Raw genomic sequence first — 20896 nt, 5'->3', positions numbered from 1 at the left:
TTAGGGTGTACTTCCGTTATCTGTGACATGAGATTATATTATTTAAATCATTATTAAACGTTATTAATAACAACACAGCGCGTTTTACAGATGTAAACCGTGTAAAAAATTAAAAAGCTTTACACTTACTGTTGTTTAAATCTGCCTGATGTCGTGTTCCGCAACGAGGCAGTTCCTGGGGGGTTTTGCGACAGTTTTACGACCTTGTTTACGGCAGCGTTTGACAGGCGGACGCGGCAATTTGTAAACAGAGTTAGCGGTTTGCTTTCAGACTTCGGTTCCGCCGCTAGCAAAGTTTTAACTTGTGTATTTGGTGTTTAAGTTGTATTCTCCGGGTGTCGTTTTATTGTGAATGCAGATGGACAACCAGTGGGGATTGTTTTAGCTCTTTTTAACTGTTTCCGGGAGATTAGACCATGTTTTTAGCTGTTAGCCGCAGCTAGCATGCTAGCAGCAGCAGCGGGGCTGCCCGGCGGAGAAGCCGCTTCAGGTGAGCCACACCAGGCATGCTCATAGCGAACCTACCCGGAAGATCCTTGCTTCGACCGGGACTGCAGCGGCTCCTCGGGGTCCAGTGGAGGCGGCTCTGTGCGGAGCAGAGTGGCCGGAGTCCGGACACAAGTCTGCGGGAAGACATGAACCGGAGCCGGGCTCAGATCAAGCGGGTCCTCTGCGTGGCCGAGAAGAACGATGCGGCCAAGGGCATCGCGGAGATCATGTCCGGCGGCGGAGCCCGGAGGGTCAGTGGAGAACAGAATAAACACGTCCCATAGGCCATGTTTTACTCTTTATGGACATAATGATTGTGCCAAAAGTCTTTAATCAGGCTACAACACAAAGGGATTGACGTTTAGAGTTTCTCAAGTTCTTCTCTGTGCTTTTCTGACGTGAGAATTTGAGTACCTGTGTATTTGATTGTTTAAACAAACCACATTGGTCTCTAACTACCTCTTTTAGACAGTTTCTTCCTCTCTTTGAATCTAATCAGCAGATTTTGTAGCCCTGAATCAGTAGGTCTAGGATCAGTATCTGTCAGGTTGTTGTCCCTTCACGACACAATAACAAACAGCTGCAGCGGGTCTATAATACAACATTCAATTAGATGACAGGGATTCATCTTAAATAGAAACACTTTATCTAGTGTTCGCTGAATCCCATGATCCACAAACACCCTCTTGAAATGGAGAATATAGATCAGATCTTAATTGATCTCACATGTGAATATTTGGTTGTTTTCTCAGTCCTCTCCCTCTGTGGTTATGACAACTGGTCAAATAACATGAACAATAAACTTGATGTTAAATAAGTTGATTTTTAACTTTGGGGAGAGATTTACTGTACATTAGTAAAACATTATAATTGACACTGGCATGTTTTTTAAGATATAAGTTAAGAAGTTGTTTAATTCTGTTTTGGGTTAATCACAATGAATGAACTAGCTGTGTATTATCCCACATTTCTTCAGTTGTTCTTGTATTGATTGAATTGTTTTCCTTTTCAGAGGGAAGGAATGTCAAAGTTTAATAAAATCTATGAGTATGAATATCATCTCTTTGGTCAGGTGAGTGAATACACAGAGATAATTGATTATCCACACGTGGACTTAAGTGTCTGTTCTTCTTGTGTTTTTCCTGTTTCTGATTTTGTTGTTGTTGTTCTGTCTCCTTCTCCAGAATGTCTCAGTATCAATGACATCAGTATCTGGTCACTTACTGGGTCTGGAGTTTCAATCAGCGTACAAGAAATGGTAATAATTTTTTTTTACTATTACTGTAAATTCAGCATCTCACAGTGTTATAAAATATGACATGTGAATATTTTCTCTCCAAAGGCACAGTTGTAATCCCCAGCTGTTATTTGATGCTGAGGTAGAGAAGTACTGTCCAGATAACATGATACAAATCAAGGTATGTTCTTTTGCTCTCATTCTATAATCTTCATTTTGTGATAGAATTAACCAGTTGGATCTTTAGGACTCATCTGTTCATCAAACCCCTTTTCTCTTCTCTCCTTTACTCTGTCTCTGTAGCGGACTCTGGAGAAAGAGGTGAGGCAGTGTCAGGCCTTGGTCATCTGGACTGATTGTGATAGAGAGGGAGAAAACATTGGCTTTGAAGTCATAGACGTCTGTAAAGCAGGTATGATAAGCATGATTTCCCCATGTTTCTGTGAAAGTGTAAAGCCAGGGAATAACAGTTACTTTGCTCATTTGTATGTGTCTGTGTGTTTTTCAGTTAAACACAATTTGCAAGTCTTTCGGGCAAAGTTTTCTGAGATCACCCCCAACTCCATTCGGAGAGCTTGTGAAACTTTGACAGCGCCGGATGCTAACGTCAGTGATGCTGTTGATGTGCGTCAGGAGCTCGACCTGCGGATAGGTAAGGTCGTACTCCACACGCTAGTGCATGGCAACAGTAGTTTTGAAAGTAGGTTTAACATGATCCCGTCCACCCGTGTGTGCTCATCTTCTGCAGGTGCTTCCTTCACTCGATTCCAGACGCTTCGCCTTCAGAAGATCTTTCCAGAGTCTCTGGCCAATCAGCTGATCTCATACGGCAGCTGTCAGTTTCCCACTCTGGGCTTTGTGGTGGAGCGTTTCAAAGCCATCCAGGCGTTTATACCGGAAACCTTCTACAAAATCAAAGGTAGAAATGGATCCATGCGCAGGCCCACACATCAAATGCAGAGTGTTGAGGATTTAAACTGAGTTTTTGTTTGTGTGTGTCAGTGCTCCATGAAGTTGAGGAGGACACTGTCGAGTTCAACTGGAAAAGAAACCGTCTCTTCCACCACACGGCTTGCCTGGTTCTTTACCAGATCTGCATGGAGGTACGTGCCTGTTGCATGTGTAAGATTCACACTGTGTGTCGGGCAGTGAATGTGTGTACGCTCATGGTCTCTCACGGGAGCTTGTGAGCTTTGTAAGTCAGCTGATGTTGTTATTGTCATCTCTGTCTTTAGACATTTTAAAGTGACAAATTTGAAATTCTACATTATTTCGTTTTGGTCGGTGTCGGTACATGTTGTTGGTCCTGCCTCAGCATCTTTAGTCTTCTGTGTTTCTTTTACATTTTATTAAACTGTAAAATGGAATAAAACATGGGAAAGTAAAAAAGAAAAAAAACGTTGCCTAACTTTTGCTCTTACATAACAGGTTCAAAATATATTAATACTGAAACACAGCAACAGCAAAGAATCACAGGAGAAGATATTCAACACTGTTGTTGTTATCTGATCGTGCAAACTAGTTATTCAGTATAAAGCAAAAACACTGATGGTTGTTGTGCATAGAGAAATGAATTGTGCGCTTGAACAGCACACAACTATGTTTTGTGTGTTTGATTGTGTGTGTGTTTCTGGTCTGTGCTGAAAGTGCATCCACTCGTGTGTAACCGCTCCTCTCCCCTCAGCTGTTACCTCCGAAGGACACGGCAGAAAATTCAAATTCAAATGTGTTTTTTTTAACCTGTCTGAATAAACTTGGCTTTAAGCCACGTATGTGAGAAGCAACACACAATAATATAATTTTACTCATTTCCAGGATCCCATAGCAACAGTCACCTCAGTAACCAGCAAACCCAAGAGCAAGTGGAGACCGCTGCCTTTGGACACTGTAGTAAGAATATGAAGCCACACACACACATGTGCTGCATATAAAGAGCTGTATTCAAGCATGAGAGACAAATCAAGTTTATTCAGCTCAAGTATCCTGGGTCTCATCTTTGTCCCTTTTGTGATCAGACGTCAACTTTTTATCTGACCAACAGGAAATGGAGAAACTGGCATCTCGGAAGCTGAGGATAAACGCCAAAGAGACCATGAAAATCGCAGAAAAACTCTATACTCAAGGGTGAGTGTTAAGAGTTGAACAAGCAGCACATACTGGTGTTGTTCTGGTCCATGTGCTAGATGTCCACCATCTGGCCGTTGAAAGAAATGTCAAACTTCCCCGGTGTTCCATATTGAGTTCTTTGCAGTGAAGGTTACTCATGTGTGTTCTCAGGTTCATCAGCTACCCCCGCACTGAGACAAACATCTTCCCTGAAAACCTGGATCTCACTCCCCTGGTGGGGCTGCAGACACAGAGCCAAGCCTGGGGGGCGTTCGCCCAGCGGGTGCTCGACCAGCCCGGGGGTCCCAACCCGCGACAGGGCAAGAAATCTGACCAAGCCCATCCCCCCATACACCCCACCAAGTTCACTCACACACTGCAGGTATGAAAGCAGAGATCAGTTTCCTGCATAAATAGTTCATTAGTCTCAATGTGATGTTTATAGGTATTCTCTACCTGTGGGAACATCTTAAAAATAATAATAGATTCGTATTTCATGTTGACGGTGGTTTCTGCTTCTCAAATCAATAGTAAACCATCATAATAAACAATTAGCATCAGTTCCTTCTGTGCAAAACCGGTACGATATCTAAGGGAAACAAGGGGCTCAAAGATCGAATAAATATTAATTTAAGATAAATGTATAAACACACATTGAACCTATGTCGTAACTGTTTTCCATTTCTTCTTGTGTCCAGGGAAATGAAGGACGTGTTTACGAGTTCATTGTCCGTCACTTCCTCGCCTGCGTGTCCCAAGATGCTCTGGGGCAGGAGACAGTGGTGGACATAGACATAGCTCAGGAGAAGTTCTCCACCTCGGGACTCATGATCATTGCAAGGAACTACCTGGATGTTTACCCGTTCGACAGGTGGAGTGCCAAGGTAGGTAGTTTGTGTGTTTCTGCGTTGTTGCTTTTACTACATCACATTCCCATGATCCCTAGCTGAATAACCATGTCATCAAACCACTTTTTTCTGTATTGTTTTGATTGTGAGACCTCCTGGAGCTGAAGTCACATACTTTACGGTTAAATACACTTTTAAACAGTTGTATGCTCAGGTATGGCTTCAGGTAATTCCTGTGTCAAACCTTCATTGTGTACGTTCCAGGTGATTCCAGTGTACGAGAACGGCTCCCAGTTCCAGCCCTCTGCGATTGAGATGGCGGACGGACAGACGAGTCCTCCGCAGCTGCTCACGGAAGCTGACCTTATATCCCTGATGGAGAAGCACGGCATCGGTAAACACACACACTCACAGACACACACAGGCAGAGTGTGTGTAGCAACCCACAGACTCACAAACCTTTCTCCACAAACAAAACAAATCCAGGAACGACTTAGTCATCACAGACCTTGTTTGTTCAAGATTAACTGCTTTGTGTGTCGTGAAAGCTTGAATGTGTTAAGCTGTGTGTGTTACAGGCACAGACGCGACCCATGCAGATCACATTGAGACGATCAAGAGCCGCATGTACGTGGGCTTGACAGATGACCAGAGGTTTCTCCCTGGAGAGCTCGGCATGGGGCTGGTGGAGGGTAACTGCACACACGCACAACACAATGCATTCTACAATGTACTGTGGGCTTTATACGTAGGCTTATCAGCTATGACGCAAATGCTTATGAGCGTTTGTTTGTTTAGGATACAACTCCATGGGCTATGAGATGTCTAAACCCAACCTGCGTGCTGAACTGGAGGCAGATCTCAAGCTGGTGTCCGAGGGCAGGAAGGACAAACGGGGCGTGCTGCTGCAACACATCCAGAAATACAAGACCGTCTTCATTGAGTCTGTCAGGAAGGCAAAGAAGTCAGTCAATGAGATTTATTGAAATCATGTCGTATACTGAATAGTTGTAGCTCGGGTGTAATCATTGCAGGCTGCTGGTAGGAAGTCATTGTCTGTTGTCGCCTCAGGTTAGATGAAGCCCTGTCGCTGTATCTGGGTGCAGCTCAGGAGATCCCTGAAGAAGAGCAGCAGGACATGGAGATCCCGCTCCCTGTCCGGAAATGTCCCAACTGTAGACAGGACATGGTGCTGAAGAAGAAGAGGGAGGGAAACGGGTGAGGCGAGACATGAAGCTAGAAACCTTATTACTGATACAACTTTAAATCTATATGATACATTGAGTTATAGATGCTCTCTGTGTAAAACTCTGCGTCCTCTGTCCTGTCCCTTCCTCTGTGTGTCCGTCCCCCTGCAGCAAGTACCTGTCCTGCGTGGGTTTCCCTGCCTGTAAGACAGCAGTGTGGTTCCCTGAAACAGTGCTGGAGGTCAGCAGAGACGACAGCATCTGTCCCACCTGTCAGCCACGCCCCATTCACATGTAAGTATTCGTTTAATACTCGTCCACATTTCATTAGTTGATGCTCAAAGCTGAACACGGCTCTGTTTTCTGAATGATAACATTACACAAAGATCTGCTTGTTGACGGGTTGTCATGATTTGTGAGCCTGCAGAACTACCAGACATTCCCATCAGACTCAGCTGTGCTTCTATTTTGAAAAAAATGCTGAAGGAAAACACATTATATTCATACAACCAGGATATTTACATATCACATTCATAAATATTTCCTGATGATTAAATTAACGCAGTAAAGATAGTTAATTTCCTTTACTGGTTTGGTTTGGTTTGACTGTGCTTTGCTTTCTTTAGTCCTTTTTTCCACAGTTACTTCACTACTTCTTAGTGGTCGGTTTGATGCCGGTGAACACACCACATTATACTTGTTGTGTTGCTGATGAGCGTATGTGGGAGCTCAGAAGAAGTCTGTGTGTTCTTCTTCTGTCCGTGCTCAACACTCAGATGAAGTTTCTTCATCAGCACAAGAAACTCGTCAAGTTCTTGTTTACACAAGTGGGCGTTAACCCCTTGAGCACGTGCCTCAGCTCAGTCCAAATATAGGGCGCGCTCGCCAGCAGCGAGCCAAAGTGCCCCGTAACAGCATCCGTTACCATAGCTACCGGCCTTGCACAGGGCTCAAAGTTGAACTGCAGCACTTACTCAAAAACAGCGTCTCTTCTCACATCAGTCAGTGCAGAGATAAACTGTTGCTTGCTGCTGCCACCTTGCTGGTCACCACGGCAACTTGATATAATATCACAGCTTTTACCTCGCAGATTTCTGCATCGCTGTGTTTAATGATGGTACAGTTATTTATTAGCCCGGTTTAAAGCCGTTATGTTTTATTTAAATAACAGTATAATCAGGGCGATAAGACCAGTCTCATGGTGCAAAATATAAAACCATCTTCAATGTGGAGGATGAAACTTGTTTAGCAGCGTCTTTAAAGGTCATGAGAGGGATTTTTTCATGACAAATCTTTTGAATATGTAATTTTGAGGAACACAGAAGAGTTTCAGGGGTTTTTAACTTTAGACTGAAATGTCGTCGGCTCGCGTCTCCTCAGAATCTTGAAGTGTCGTTCTTCACTTTTTGGTAGTTTCACACTCACGTTCCGGTGTTTCCTGGTTCTGTTTGGCTCATAGTGACACGGCTGCTGCTTCAGCTCTGATTTGACCATTGTCCTCTGTTTGTCCTTCATTCACCAGGTTGAGGTTTAAGTTCCGCAGAGGCAGTCTGCCTCCCATGATGCCTCTAGAATTTGTCGGCTGCATCGGTGGATGTGATGAGACGCTCAGAGAGGTGCTGGACTTGAAGTACCTCAGAGCAGGGGGAGGAGGAGATGGTGGAGGAGTGGGAGGTGCTGGGAGACGAGGAGGTGGGGGAGGTGGAGGAGGTGGAGGAAGAGGTGCCCCTCGGCCACCAGCTCCACGGCCTCCTCGACCAGACCCACCCAGACCCCCACGTTCCAATCCCCATCCTTCCCTTCCTCCCGTCCCCTCCTGGACCCCTCAGCCTCGCTCTCCACCAGGGGGGGGCGGTGGTGGAGACCCCAACAGCGACGCCATCGTGTGCAACTGCGGTCAGGACGCACTTCTCCTCACTGTGCGTAAAGACGGCCCCAACCAAGGGCGTAAGTTCTACAAGTGCAACGCTGGGAGCTGCAACTTCTTCCTGTGGTCGGATGAACCGAATCAGCCGGAGGCACCGCAGAGCCGAGGGCCCCCCCGACCCCTGCCTGCACCGAACTCCTCCCAGCCTCCGAGGCCCTCGCTGGGCTTCAAAAACATGTTTGGAGGAAGCCAAGGACAGGAAGGGGGATCCGGAGGACAAGTGGGACAGACGATGTGCAACTGCAATGAGACAGCGGTGACACGGACGGTGCAGAAGGACGGACCAAACAAGGGCCGGATGTTCCACACCTGTGGGAAACCTAGAGAGCAACAGTGTGGCTTCTTCGTATGGGCAGACGAGAACGCACCCCCACCAGGTGAGGCTGACACACACACACACACACACCTTGTTAGGATGTCATTGCCATGATGCTCTAAAGCCCATAACCCTAACTTCAACCATCACCAATAAATACCGAACTCCAATTCCAAACTCCATCCTTAAATGAAAAAAAAAGGATGCAAGCCTCAAGATTTGTATAATTTTCTGGCTGAAGCTAATATTTCTCACCAAATCTTGTATTTAATCCTATAACTTTTCAAATCACTGGTTAGATTGAATTAAAATACTAGATTTCTCTTAAAATTGCCTTTCTTCACAAGCATCTAATCATGCATTCACGTAAAAACAATTCACAATGAACTAAAGACAAACATTTGACTTTAATTTCTCACAGTTCAGTGTCTTACTTCTACAAAGTGCCTGTTTAATAATTTGCACCATGAGCTCAGTGTCAGCTCATGTTTTCTGTGCGCTGTGTAAAATTTTTAAAACCGTATTAATGCGAGTGTTGAATCCGAGGAGATGTACAGTCAGATCCAACAAAGGAGAAGGAGAAAAAGACTTAATGCTACAGAACATCTGTCACGACTCTCTAACTCTCCTACTGAGACCTTGAAGCTTCCTCTTCGCAGGCGCCGCTCACAGAAACATGGTTAGTGCTCAGTTTGCAGTTTGCATCTCACCACCTCATGTTGTGTTTGACCTGTTCCCCCATGGCAGGTAATTTTGGTGGTGGCTTTAATGGTGGAGGAGACCGTGAAGATGGAGGGGGAAGAGGGAGGAAGAAAATTGGATCAGCCAACCCCAACAAACCTCCTGCTGCTAAGAAACCCCGGACCTGCGGCATCTGCCACATGCCAGGACACACCCGGGTCACGTGTCCGCAGCGGTGACCGCCGGGCCGGGGCAAAGACTGTGAAGCTGCTCTGGAGCTGAACGGACATATCGAAGCTTCTAACTCAACAGTGTGGAGTCAGGTTTTACTTCTTAAATATGCTGCAGGTTGTAAGTGCCTCTTCACTGGGCTGGAACTCCCTCTCTGGGATGCAACCACTTTACCCAAAGTTGTATTTAATAACTGTTTCAAAAAGGAAAGAAGAAAATCCAACAACTACGGCTCTAAACAAAATCAAAACTTGTTTTTCCTTGTCTGATTTTTGCCACACGTTGAGAACTTGTATTAAAAAAAGGGGAATGTCGTAAAACAGTAGAAACAGGAACTTTTCTCTCTGATCCATTGATTTTGTGAATTTTAGCTTGAGGCTCCTTTTCTGTCTTTCCCTGCCTGTCTCTACAAACACTGCAGCCCGCCCTTAGGTGGCGATGGAGACACTTAGGCTTCACTTTCATGTCTGAAGATAATAAACTCAGCAGTATGGTACAGTCTCCTGCTGCCTGAGTTTGTCGCTGCGGTTTCCTGGAAGTGCTCAACAGATAATGAGAGAGTTGCTCAGCTGGTCCTGGATCAGATTAATAACCCTGAATGTTCCTGGTCCTGACTGAGATCAGCAGGAGGATGAGGACTCTTCCACAGAAGCAGTAGTGTCTTAAATAAAAAGGTGTATTTTAAATAAAAACGTATTTGCACACAGTTTTTTAACAATAAATAATACACATGTAGATTTCTGGATTCTGAAGTGTTGTTGGAGGAAACATTGAAATATGTAAATGTACGAGTGGGTGGATTGAGGAACTGTCAGGACCACAATCATCAGTATTTTTTTGAACGTTGGTGTTAATAAACTTTCTTGTGATGGAAACCTGATAACATCTTCACAGTCATGACAGAGTTTTGCTTTTGGTTTTATCTTTAGTCTTTTGTGTTCAACTGGTTTTGGTTTCAGTTTTATCTTGAGACTTTCTGCCGGTTGAACGTCTCTGTTGCTGCTGTTCACAATAAACATAAAGAGGAAGAATGAAACCTCTCTCTAGAATTTGTTTTATTTATTTATTTATATCTCCTTACCTACTACTAAATCTGGACTATCTTTTAAAACGTGCACTTTCTGTTCTATTTGTTCGAGTCTGTGCTGATTTCAACTACTCGTAGTTTATTGCAAATGTTTTACACATAAAACTGCAGCCTGCACACAGCTGTCAGATAAATGAAGTGGAGTGAAAAGCACTTTAATTTGGCAACGTGGTGCAGTAGATTTAATCAAAGCAAACTAGTACCTGAGTTATAAATTGGAACTGTTGTAAAGTTCCGGGGGATAAAACGATATCAATAGTTATCGCAATATAATTGAGTTTGAAAGATTCCTGCAGAAACACTGATCTGTGTGTGTAGTGAAAATATATGTTACCCTCCTCTCAGGCTAAGTTACACTACAAGGACAAAACTATTAACTGTCTTAACTGCTGTATTCATTCTGTCTGTGCAATACAATGCTTCATGTGCAATTCATTCACTGCGCATATTCTTAATTTTACACTATATATTACTTTTTATTTCATTTATATTTTTTGATATATCTTATCTTAAAGCTGTGCAGCTGTGGGTTTCACCGCTGCATTTGAATGGTTGTGTTTTCCCAGATGTGCGTTTACTTCCTTCACTTTACCGGGAATGAAACTGTGACTTTGGACAAAAGGTAATAAACCAGAAACGCGTGGATTCCCGGTATGAGGCTGTGATAAGTTACCCTAATGTTTTTCCTCTTAAATCTGTGTGCGCCTCTGTGTGTGTGTGTGTGTTTATGTGTGTGTGTGTGTGTGTGTGTGTGTGTGTGTGTGTGAGGCGCTTACTGGCACGTTTGGTGAGTCATGCGTGAGTCACAGAACGTGGGTGTGCTCGAGCTGTGATCGGCTCCTAAACTCCTCTCTTTAGTTTCCAGGCAGATCCGCCGGTCATGTGATCGTTTTGTTTTCCTCCTTTTCATGGAAGAAGCTCTTCGTTCCTCCCGTGTCAATTAACATGGATATGTGATTCACCGCTGGGCACATCAGGCCTGGTGGAGATATGAAAACCCCTCAGTGCAGTTAGATCATCACACTTTACAGGCAGTGACTCACAGCAGCAGCCGATGACTCTCTGAAGGTGATGACAGATAAAATAACGGTAATCAGAGCTGGTTCCAGATCCTCTCCTGGATTCCTCAGGAGGGGTTCAGGTCTGAGAACACTAATGTTCAAGTGCAAACTCTGGAGAAAGTCTGTGTGAGTCCAGGTGAGAACACAGCAGCAGTGGTGTACAAAGTACTTGAAAGCCATACTTGAGTAAAAGTACAGATATCTTACCTGAAAGTGACTTCGGTAAAAGTAGAAGTCACCCGTCAGAAAATGACTTGAGTAAAAGTCTTAAAGTAGCTGATATTAAAAGTACTTAAGTATCAAAAGTATCTGGTGTTGAAATGTACTTAAGTATCAAAAGTAAAAGTACAAGTACCAAAATTAAAAATGCAAAGTGCTTTTTATAGTAGTCCTATACAGACACAAAACAACCCAAAATGTTTCTCCTCAAGATTTATCTCAACTGACTGAAAAATTATAACAACAATATGAAGATGATGAGAGAGGTGCGCCAACCTCAGCTGCTCAAGTAACGAGCCAGTTTTGAGAATGTAAGAAGTAGAAAGTACACATATTTTTGTTCAAATGTAACGAGTAAAAGTAAAAAGTCGTCAGGAAAATAAATACTCAAGTAAAGTACAGATATGTGAAAAATCTACTTAAGTACAGTAACAAAGTATTTCTACTTCGTAACTTCCCACCACTGCACAGCAGGAGGTCCTCCGGAGGATTCCCTGCCAGCGAGTGGGCGTGTTGATGACGTGTAAACACATGAAAATGAACAAACAACAACATACAACACTTGATCAGAACTGGTTTGTACGATGTGTTGTAAGTCGACTGTGTTCCCACTGGACGTTACGACGAGGCGAGGGGCCGGACGTCATGGAGGGAGGTCGTGTGTTCTCAGGCTGTTTGTGCAGAAACACGTTCGTGATGCTGAACTCTGTGGTTGACAAGGAAAGTGGCAGAAATACTGTTGTTGTGTCAAGAATGAGTAAAGTTCACACCACAACACAACGTCCATCATGGCTCAAACTGGGTGTGAATGTTGTGTTGGTGGTTTTTGGAAAGTTACAGAAATGGTTTCTGACCAACGACGAACACGTCTACTGGAGAAAACTCAAAAGTAGAAGTTTGGATATCTATAACCTCTTTTCCTCTGGTCAGGAAAAAACCCTCGATCATGATGTGTGAATGGAGTCAATCATCGTTCACTCCCGGGTCAAATGACTCTGCAGCCGCCTCGGGTTCAGATCAGCAGGAAACATGACGCCCGTGTGAGCGAGGGGAGAGAGAGCGCCTCTGTGGTTTGTGACGTCCAACATGAGTCATCAGGCAAAAACAAAAAGACTCCTAATTGTCATCTGCACAATGAAAACAGTTGTCGCACCGAACAATGAAAGTCGTACTGTGCTTGTCCTGCAATGGAAACATTGTGTTTAACGTTATTTAAAAAAAGTTGCAGATACCTATTAATTTTGGTGGGAAAGTGGTTTTAACCTCCGCTGCTTTCTCTCTTTCTTTCTCTCTTTCTTCTCCATTGCTCTTCATCAGTTTGAACACCAGTGAGGTCATCATCAGACACCGTGAGGCTTTTATTTTTAGAAATATGGCGTCATCGTAACAGATGAATCCCGGTGATTTAAGTCAGTGTGGAAACAACTGTCGAAAAATAAATATGATGGTTTTATGTTTAACTTTTAAACGATTATTAATTGTAATTCGAGGATTAAGTGATAATCATCATTTGTCATTAATTTAGATCCAACCCAACCAGAGCAGCTGTGAACATCTACGAAAAATTCCTTTGATTGAAAATCCCGATGACAGGCGACATGGGATTATATGAGAATCCGATTGGATTATTATGGGATTGTCGTATCGGGGCTGTTTTTATGACCTCAAAGCCAGGAGGTCAAAGGTTAACGTCGGGTCAGTGGGGGTATGGATCACTTTTCAGCCCTGAACTGTTCATCAACTCCCGCTGTCTCATCGCCATCATCCAGCTTTTCAGCAGTCGCTGTAGAAACAGTTGCCATGACACCCAATGCCCATAAGTGATGCAAGTGTTCCAGGTGCAGAGAGAGAGACCGCGGACCGTGTGCTAGTGTGTGTGTGTGTGTGTGTGTGTGTGTGTGTGTGTGTGGTTTCATAGAGTTTTATTGTAAACTGATCCACATCAGCCTCAGTGAAAGATAATAGGAATCTGGCTCCAGGCCTTTTTTCCACAGCCGTCACTTTCCCTCTGTCAGATCTTCCTACACGGGGCCTGGATGTGTAGATGTTCAGGTGTAAAATTAGATAAGTGTGTGATCAGCAGCTGTGATCACACCGCCGAGCCCAGATTTTAAGTTAAAAAGAAGAAACGTTGGCTTCAACATCAGGGATCATTATCGTCACGGAGATCTCTCTCGTGCTCCAGCTTTTGTCCAGCTCTCGGCTCGGCAGCGGTTGCTTAGCACTCAGGATGTAAAATTAATACTTTCAGCAGTGTTTAGCTGTTTGGTTCCATATTTGGATCAAACGCAGCTGGAGGTGTGGACGTTTTTCTTCCAGAGAATCGAGCAAAGCTTTCATTTCCATTGCAGATTCTGATCTTTCCTGCCTTGGAAACTGTTACATAAAAAGACACCAGTTCACTTTCTGTTTCGCTCTCAGGCTGCAGCTCGGTGCTTTCAGGGTTTGTAATCACACAACCTCTTCACAGGAAACCTTCAGATCAATTACAGGAGTTATAACTGAGCTGTTTGGTAAATACTTATCTGCTGCAGCCAGTTAGCTTAGCTTAGCATTAAGACGGGAAATGTAGGGAAACATGCACCAGCTCACGTGTGTGTTTTTTAAAGAACAATTACAATTGTGTTAGTTTTGTTAGGACTCAGGTTTGCTGGTGTCGTTCTTTATGCTAAGCTAAGCTAACAGGCCGCTTTCTCCAGCTAAATTTACACTAAGCATGAATTGGTTTCACAGATTTGTAAAAATACAAAACAACCTGATTTTAAAAGTATGACGATGATCTGAGATTTCAAGTTAAATGTGTCCTTCTCCCTCAAATATGTAAAGTGTCCTTGGCTCCCCTGAAAGTTGAGATAAAGTTATTGTTATTAATTCATATAAAAAAGTTGTAATATTACAAGAATAAAGTCAAGCATCTTGTGAAGTTATTCTCTAAAGTAATGAAATAATGAAATACTTCATGTTTTGTTTTCATCACGAAACTGAGTCTGTCCTGAAGAAGGAACCACATGGATTTATTATTATTATACTATTTATAACTTTATTTTCGCAATATCACAACTTCCTTCTCACAACTTTGAGACTTTTTCATTTTTTCAACTTTTTTCACATAATCGTACGACTTTGTGGTCGAAACTTCCCGCCTGAAATGAAGAACGAGTAAATTTAGTAGATTTGTGTTTAAAATCTTTATCTGAATTAAATGTATCTTTTTAAAATCGTTACAAAATCAGTTTTGTTACACAATAACCTTCTCGTCCATCTTCCTCCTCCTCCTCCTCCTCCTCCTCCTCCTCCTCCTCCTCCTCCTCCGCTTCCTCCTCCTCCTCCTTCATTTCGGCCCCTCTCCTGCACTTTGCTCCAATTTGCGTGCGCGGCCACGAGGACGCGCGCACACTAATGGGGGCTCGGTCCTACGCAATGGAAAAGGGGGCGCGCCCGCTGAAAGCAGCGACTTGTCCGGTGTTGATGTGTCGCAGATTTTAAAAAAGGGAGGGAGGAGGGGAAGCAGAGAGAGAGAAGGAGCGGAGAGAGAAAGGGAGGGAGACAGAGAGAGAGAAAGTTCGAGAGGGAGGGAGGGAGAGTCAGAGTCAGAGCCAGAGAGAGGAGAGAAGGAGAGAGGAAGGGGGGAGAGTCAGAGAGAGGAGAGAGAGAACTTTGTGTTCCTCCTCTCTCTCTGTGTGTGTTGTTATTTTGCGTGGAGCCATGGAGCTGTCATCCATCGGAGAGCAGGTGTTCGCGGTGGAGTCCATCACGAAGAAGAGGATGAGGAAGGTGAGGACACACACAACAACACACACACACACACACACTCTGCACAAACTCACACAACTTATTCTATAACCAGCGTGATGTGCCATCCTGTCCTCGTGCGCTTACAGAACTAGGCTACGCAGCCCCCCCCCACCCACCCTCGTGCACTTCACGCAAAACAACCTCCTCTCTCTCTCTCTCTCTCTCTCTCTCTCTCTCTCTCTCTCTCTCTCTCTCTCTCTCTCTCTCTCTCTCTCTCTCTCTCTCTCTCTCTCTCTCTCTCTCTCTCTCTCTCTCTCTCTCTCTCTCTCTCTCTCTCTCTCTCTCTCTCTCTCTCTCTCTCTCTCTCTCTCTCTCTCTCTCTCTCTCTCTCTCTCTCTCTCTCTCTCTCTCTCTCTCTCTCTCTCTCTCTCTCTCTCTCTCTCTCTCTCTCTCTCTGTGCGTGTTGTTTGCGTGACCTGCTCCACGCGCGGAGCTCCAGCTGCGGTGCTGCGACACGCGTGTGTCCCGTGTGCCTACGCAGCTGTAGTAACCCGGAGAAGGGGGCGTGGTCACTTGTCTTCTGGAAACGAGCTGCGCACTTTATCTGCGTTACGGCAGCGTGCGTGATGCTTCCCGCCGCTGTGCGTGGACCGGGGGGGGGGGGCTGGGAGCAGAGGATGGAGCCGCTCTGCGCACGGAGCTCCGCATGTTCACGCACGGGTTAAGGTTGGGGGGGGGGGGGGGGGTTGACGTCCTGGCATCCGGAGGAAGCGCGCGTGACACCAGCTTCATTCAACCCGAGCCCGAAAAGTTAAGAAATGAAACTTGTAAAACACGTGTTAATGTGTGTGTGTGTGTGTGTGCGTTGTTGTGTGTGTTGTTGTGTGTGTGTGTTGTGTGTGTATGTGTTGTTGTGTTGGTGTGTGTGTTGTTGTGTGTATGTGTGTGTTTGTGTGTGTGTTGTTGTGTGTGTGTGTTGTTATGTGTGTGTGTGTGTGTGTGTGTGTGTGTGTTGTTGTGTGTATGTGTGTGTGTGTGTTGTTGTGTGTGTTGTTGTGTGCATGTGTGTGTGTGTGTTGTTGTTGTGTGTGTGTGTGTGTGGGGGGGGGTGGCATTGCGCAATGGCCACTGTTTACATGCTCGCGTGCGTGGCCCCACCTACACGAGCATGAGCGCGCGTGCGTGTCCGGAGCCGGCTTGTGTGTCCACGTGCGGTCACGTCACCGCGGCGCGCGTGAATAAAAAAAAAAGAAAGAGAAAGATGCTGTCAGTGACGTCATTCCCGAGAAAAGCACCGAGAACTACGTCCATGACCCCCCCCCTCCTTCATTCCTCATCTTAAAGTGACAGTCACCCTTTTTTCCTTCTTACACACACACACTTACATACACTACACACACACAGACACACGTGGCTACAGTGCAGATTACAAAGTGCAGGTTGTGTGTGTGTGTGTGTGTTGTATCTCACCCTCCTCCCCTCTCTCTACCCCCCCCCCTCCCTCTCCTCAGGGTAATGTGGAGTATCTACTGAAATGGCAGGGATGGCCCCCGAAGTGAGTAATCCCCGAGTCATCGTCCAGTGACCTCATTCCCTCTATATAAACTCAGGAGCCTTTTTATAACCTGTGTGTGTCTGTGTGTGTGTGTCGGTGCCGGAGCGAGCAGCGCCTCCTGGAAAAGATCGATGGACACATGAGGAGATCTATGTGGAATTGATGGATGAGAGTTGAACGTGTTTTTTGTTTTCACCAGGTACAGCACTTGGGAACCGGAGGAAAATATTTTGGATCCTCGCCTGGTCCTGGCCTACGAGGAGAAGTGAGTAATAACAGAAACTTTTCTGGGTTTTTTCTTTTAGTCCCGTCGCTTGAGCTGCTTTCAGACCTGCAATGAAACTCCTGACATTCTCCAGAGGACACAAATGTCCCAGTGAGACGCTCTGGACATTCTCTGGAGTTTCAGAGTCAGCCCCTCAGTAGAAACAGATGCAGATGTCAAGAGAGCTTTTGTTGATTGAACCAAAAAGACGTGATCTCTGCTACAGAATTCATACGTTAGATTCTTCTGTTGTTGTGTCTGAGTGGAGAATCTCCTGCTGTGTTGTTCATCTTGTTCTGGACATTCTCCGGTTTCACAGTCCGTCTCTTTCTGTCCCTCCGTCTCTGTCCCTCTGTGTCCACCTCTCTTCCAGTCAGGAGAAGGTTCGAGCTCTGGCCTATCGCAGGAAAGGTCTTAGACCCAGAAGACTCCTGCTGAGGGTAAAGAAACTTCTCTTCTGCTTTACTTCGCTCAGTAACTGTAACTTCTGCTTGTTTAGGAACGTTTCTGAATAATCCTCAGACGATGAGTTCTTTAAGTTTAGGCATTTAAAAAAAAGTGTGCATCGTTTCTAATATAAGTTTAGTGTGATACAATGTAAGGACTTTTCCTTAAATTAAGTTTTGTACTTCATTGAAGTTGTAAAATTGATCAAAGTGAAGAAGATTCTTAACTTTTAGTCCATTATTGTGGGTCAAACACAGAAAAACAACAGATTGTACAATTCCAAAATTCAATAGTTTGTATATAGTTTGTCAATAGTTGACGATGTAAATCTTTACAAACGTTCAGTGGTTTAGTTAAATATTGCCGTTTTTATTATTCTGCGCATGCTAGCACACTGTTGTTAGCACGCTGCTGTTAGCATTCAACTCAAAGCCGCCGTACTCAACTGTTAGCATCACTGTGGAATCTTTGTATTGTCAATGACAATAATGATGCATCACTTCATAATTGGTTTTGGTCTTTTCATCAACAAAAATACACAAAATGACGGCGTTTAACCTTTAACACTACATTTCCCAGAACTCAATGCTGCTGTTCACAGCTGCAAACAAACACAGGAGTGACTCCTCTGTCACCTTTGCCCTGACCCAGAACATTTTTGCCATGGACCTGCGGAGCGCCCACAAGGTGGCAGTGAAGCCGCCCCCCCGCCTGCGTCTCTCCCTCACCCGCGCCATGAGCACGGACGTGGACACGGGCGAGTGCAGCAAAATGTACCGCCACCCGCTAAGGAGGCGGAGCAAGCAGAGGCTGGCTAAGCGGGGGCCGGACTTGCCCTCGAACGAACCCCTCCAACTGCTGAGCAAGAAGGAGGAGCCTATGCAGGAGGACTGGAGCGGCACCAGCGAAGAAGAGAAGCAGGAGGAGTCTGAAAGCCCCTCAGAGGAGCAGCAGGAAGACAGCTTATATGGTTTGTTTTAGCAAGTCGATCAATTAGAAATTCAGTGGCACAGCGATGACCTTTGACCTTTGTGAATAAACAGAAGTTTTCTGTCTTTCAGGTGTGTCGGAGTGCAGCTCCCCCCCGCTGCTGCAGCGACAGGACTTGATGGACGTGGAGGAGAAGGTGTACACCGACCTGACCATGGCCGACTCGGATGCATGGACTGACGGACCAGATGCATGTGAAACTAAAGAGGACCAAACGTCAACGTGCAGCCAATCCAAGGATAGTGTCTCGGGGATGGTGGCCCGACCAGAAGATGCAGTAACCGTGGGCGACAGGTCAGATTGGGAGGATGAGGTGGAGGTGGAGTCAGGGTCGGAATGTCTCATATTAGAGGGGAAAGACACGGTCTCAGTGATAGTGAGCGTTCAGGAGACCGGCATGATGGCGTGCGCCGCACCCCCCGACGCCGCCTACTCCACTCCTGAGGCGAGGACCGAGGAGGTGGGCGGCGACAAACAGAGCGTTACCACGACGACCACAGAGAGGTCCGGGAGTGTGATTGTGACAAACGTGACTATCAACGCGCTGACGGTGACTTTTAAAGAAGCGACGGTGGCCGAAGGCTTCTTTAAGAGCAGCTGAACCCAGAGATCCCAACCCACCACGATCAGAGTTACCACTCATTTTCTACGTGTAAATAGTCGTGTATGTAAAAATGATTTCCACGTTTACAGAACTACACTCATTTCCTACTGAGTACCATGAAGACATTTTTTCCCTTTGAAGAAAAGGAGTGAGCGGTGATTTTCATCAGTGCTGCTCATTAATCAGACAAGAGGTCCCCCAAAAATCATCTGTTGCAATAAATCGATCACAATGGTTTCCATTCCCGGGGCCGCTGGGTTTACAGAGCGCGGCGAGGCGGCGGCCCGACAAACGTTCCAGTCCACTCACTTCCACGCAGCTACTTTTTCTAGTCGCCCTCAGTAATTTCCAGGCAGACTCACAGCTGCTCCCGGGGCCTGTTTCAGTCGCTCCTCTTTCTTACGGAAAAACGTTTTTGTAAAGACACTGCTCTTGTTTTCTTCTTTGTTGTTTTCAGTTTGCACACAGAGCTGAACCGCATGACCCGCCAGTCTGTGCCACGCGTGCACAAAGCACTGTCCTGTGTTTTATTGAAGAGGTTTATTTCTGTCACAAAAGACATGAAACACAGAGATAGAATTAATGCCTCCTGCTTAGATGAAGTTCTGCATTTCAAGTGAGGTGGAGAAGAAGAAAAAAAGAAGAAGTACACAGTTGTGTTTGCTGTCTGCTGTCTTTCACTTTATAAAGTGCTATCTGGTTCTATTTTTGTATTATCAATTGATAGTCCGCTCTTTCACTCGCCTTTGTGCATTTCAAAAGAGGAGATATCAGTTTACACTGCCGCTGTCAGCGCTGTGTAGGGTGAGGAAGAAAAGGAAGAAACTGTACGTTAGGTCAAACTCCGGTAGGATATTATTTATTTGCATGTCACATGTATAAGCTAAAGTAATTTATGTCACTAAATGTATGTGGATCAGTCTCTTATCTGACAAAGGTAACATGTCTCTTACAATCTAATTTTTATTTTGACTGCATTTCCAATAAATATGAACTAAAGAAACTGACTCCTGGAGCATGTTTAACATTTGGGTTTGACAATACGTTTTTAAGGGTTTATCGTTGGTGATGTTTTTTACATTGACTCGCAGCTCTGTCGCCTCGGAGCAGGAAGGTTCCCGGTTCGAATCCCAGATGAGCCAGGGTCACACCTGACACAAATTACACCTCTTAACCCCAATTAGACCAAAATGTTTGCTGTGGGATGTTTGTATTAGAAGGTGTGTGAACCTCTGGACATTAGTCTGGCAAAGAAACACATCTCCTGTTTTAGATTCACTGGCTCATCAATTGACAGTTAAATCTACAAGTGTGCAAAAGGTCTGAATCCTCTGTGAGAAGAGACTTGAGACCAGTGAATATTCACATTGATCAGTGAGCAGAGAGTTGAGGAGGTAACAGATCATAACACTATATAACACTGATGATCTCATCTCATCTGTATCAGTAGAAACCAGTAAGAGTGATGCATTTACTTTATTTAAAACTATCACCATGAATCACCACTAGAGAGCACAATGTTTCCTGGAAAGAGAAAATGACTGCGTGTGGATCAAGGGCTCAGTGTCTATTCAATTTATTTGGTTTAATTTTGGGGTTACTTGATTTATTTATTATTGATATGAATAAAATGAACTTTTTATATAAAGGTTGATTTTTATATCCCAAAGAAATCAGATGTAAAAGTGTTGAGCTTATTTAGTAATAGTACTTAGTTGTACTTCATATTATACTCATTCAAGGAGTATATTCATTTTATTTACTTTAAGTGTCGCACGCAGCTCGGATAACTTTAAATAATGAACCTTAAAAAAACAACAGTTTCAACCCCAGTGACCAAAACCTCCTCATCAACTTTTAACATTACGCTTGTGCAAGATGAAAATAAGAAATCTACTTATTTCAAATTGT

At 44.6% G+C, this 20896-nt stretch overlaps 2 protein-coding genes across 3 annotated transcripts; both read left to right on the top strand.

Moving 5' to 3' along the window:
- Window positions 1–233: 233 nt before the first annotated feature.
- Window positions 234–10062, top strand: top3a (DNA topoisomerase III alpha). Its single transcript, XM_061090026.1, has 19 exons — window positions 234–740; window positions 1502–1561; window positions 1674–1747; window positions 1832–1907; window positions 2030–2138; window positions 2235–2378; window positions 2475–2645; window positions 2729–2829; window positions 3542–3616; window positions 3768–3850; window positions 4004–4214; window positions 4531–4716; window positions 4945–5074; window positions 5259–5372; window positions 5479–5644; window positions 5752–5898; window positions 6039–6161; window positions 7390–8171; window positions 8858–10062. Exons 1-19 carry the CDS (start codon window positions 507–509, stop codon window positions 9028–9030), a joined length of 3159 nt encoding a protein of 1052 aa, XP_060946009.1. The 5' UTR covers window positions 234–506; the 3' UTR covers window positions 9031–10062.
- Window positions 10063–14952: 4890 nt separating this feature from the next.
- Window positions 14953–19631, top strand: cbx7a (chromobox homolog 7a). Of its 2 annotated transcripts, none has more exons than XM_061089855.1 (6): window positions 14953–15163; window positions 16636–16679; window positions 16879–16944; window positions 17318–17384; window positions 17971–18361; window positions 18453–19631. In XM_061089855.1, exons 1-6 carry the CDS (start codon window positions 15095–15097, stop codon window positions 18980–18982), a joined length of 1167 nt encoding a protein of 388 aa, XP_060945838.1. In that variant the 5' UTR covers window positions 14953–15094; the 3' UTR covers window positions 18983–19631. The 2 variants fall into 2 exon arrangements, with proteins under 2 accessions (XP_060945838.1, XP_060945839.1); XM_061089856.1 differs by having other exon boundaries at window positions 14954–15163; window positions 18043–18361.
- The last annotated feature ends 1265 nt before the right edge of the window (window positions 19632–20896 follow it).

The sequence above is a fragment of the Limanda limanda genome, chromosome 17 (assembly GCF_963576545.1).
Source record: "Limanda limanda chromosome 17, fLimLim1.1, whole genome shotgun sequence".
Taxonomy (NCBI): domain Eukaryota; kingdom Metazoa; phylum Chordata; class Actinopteri; order Pleuronectiformes; family Pleuronectidae; genus Limanda; species Limanda limanda.
The sequence above is the reverse complement of the archived record's forward strand: the minus strand, read 5'-3'. Positions and strand labels throughout refer to the sequence as shown.

What these genes read in the sequence shown, in the direction of transcription:
- cbx7a (XM_061089855.1), top strand. Translation starts at nt 15,095, where the DNA reads ATGGAGCTGTCATCCATCGGAGAGCAGGTGTTCGCGGTGGAGTCCATC. An exon ending in TGGCAGGGATGGCCCCCGAA is followed by an intron (nt 16,680 to 16,878) that starts GTGAGTAATCCC and finishes TGTTTTCACCAG; the next exon opens with GTACAGCACTTGGGAACCGG. An exon ending in GTCCTGGCCTACGAGGAGAA is followed by an intron (nt 16,945 to 17,317) that starts GTGAGTAATAAC and finishes CCTCTCTTCCAG; the next exon opens with TCAGGAGAAGGTTCGAGCTC.
- top3a (XM_061090026.1), top strand. Translation starts at nt 507, where the DNA reads ATGCTCATAGCGAACCTACCCGGAAGATCCTTGCTTCGACCGGGACTG. An exon ending in AACCTTCTACAAAATCAAAG is followed by an intron (nt 2,646 to 2,728) that starts GTAGAAATGGAT and finishes TGTGTGTGTCAG; the next exon opens with TGCTCCATGAAGTTGAGGAG. An exon ending in AAGAAGAGGGAGGGAAACGG is followed by an intron (nt 5,899 to 6,038) that starts GTGAGGCGAGAC and finishes GTCCCCCTGCAG; the next exon opens with CAAGTACCTGTCCTGCGTGG.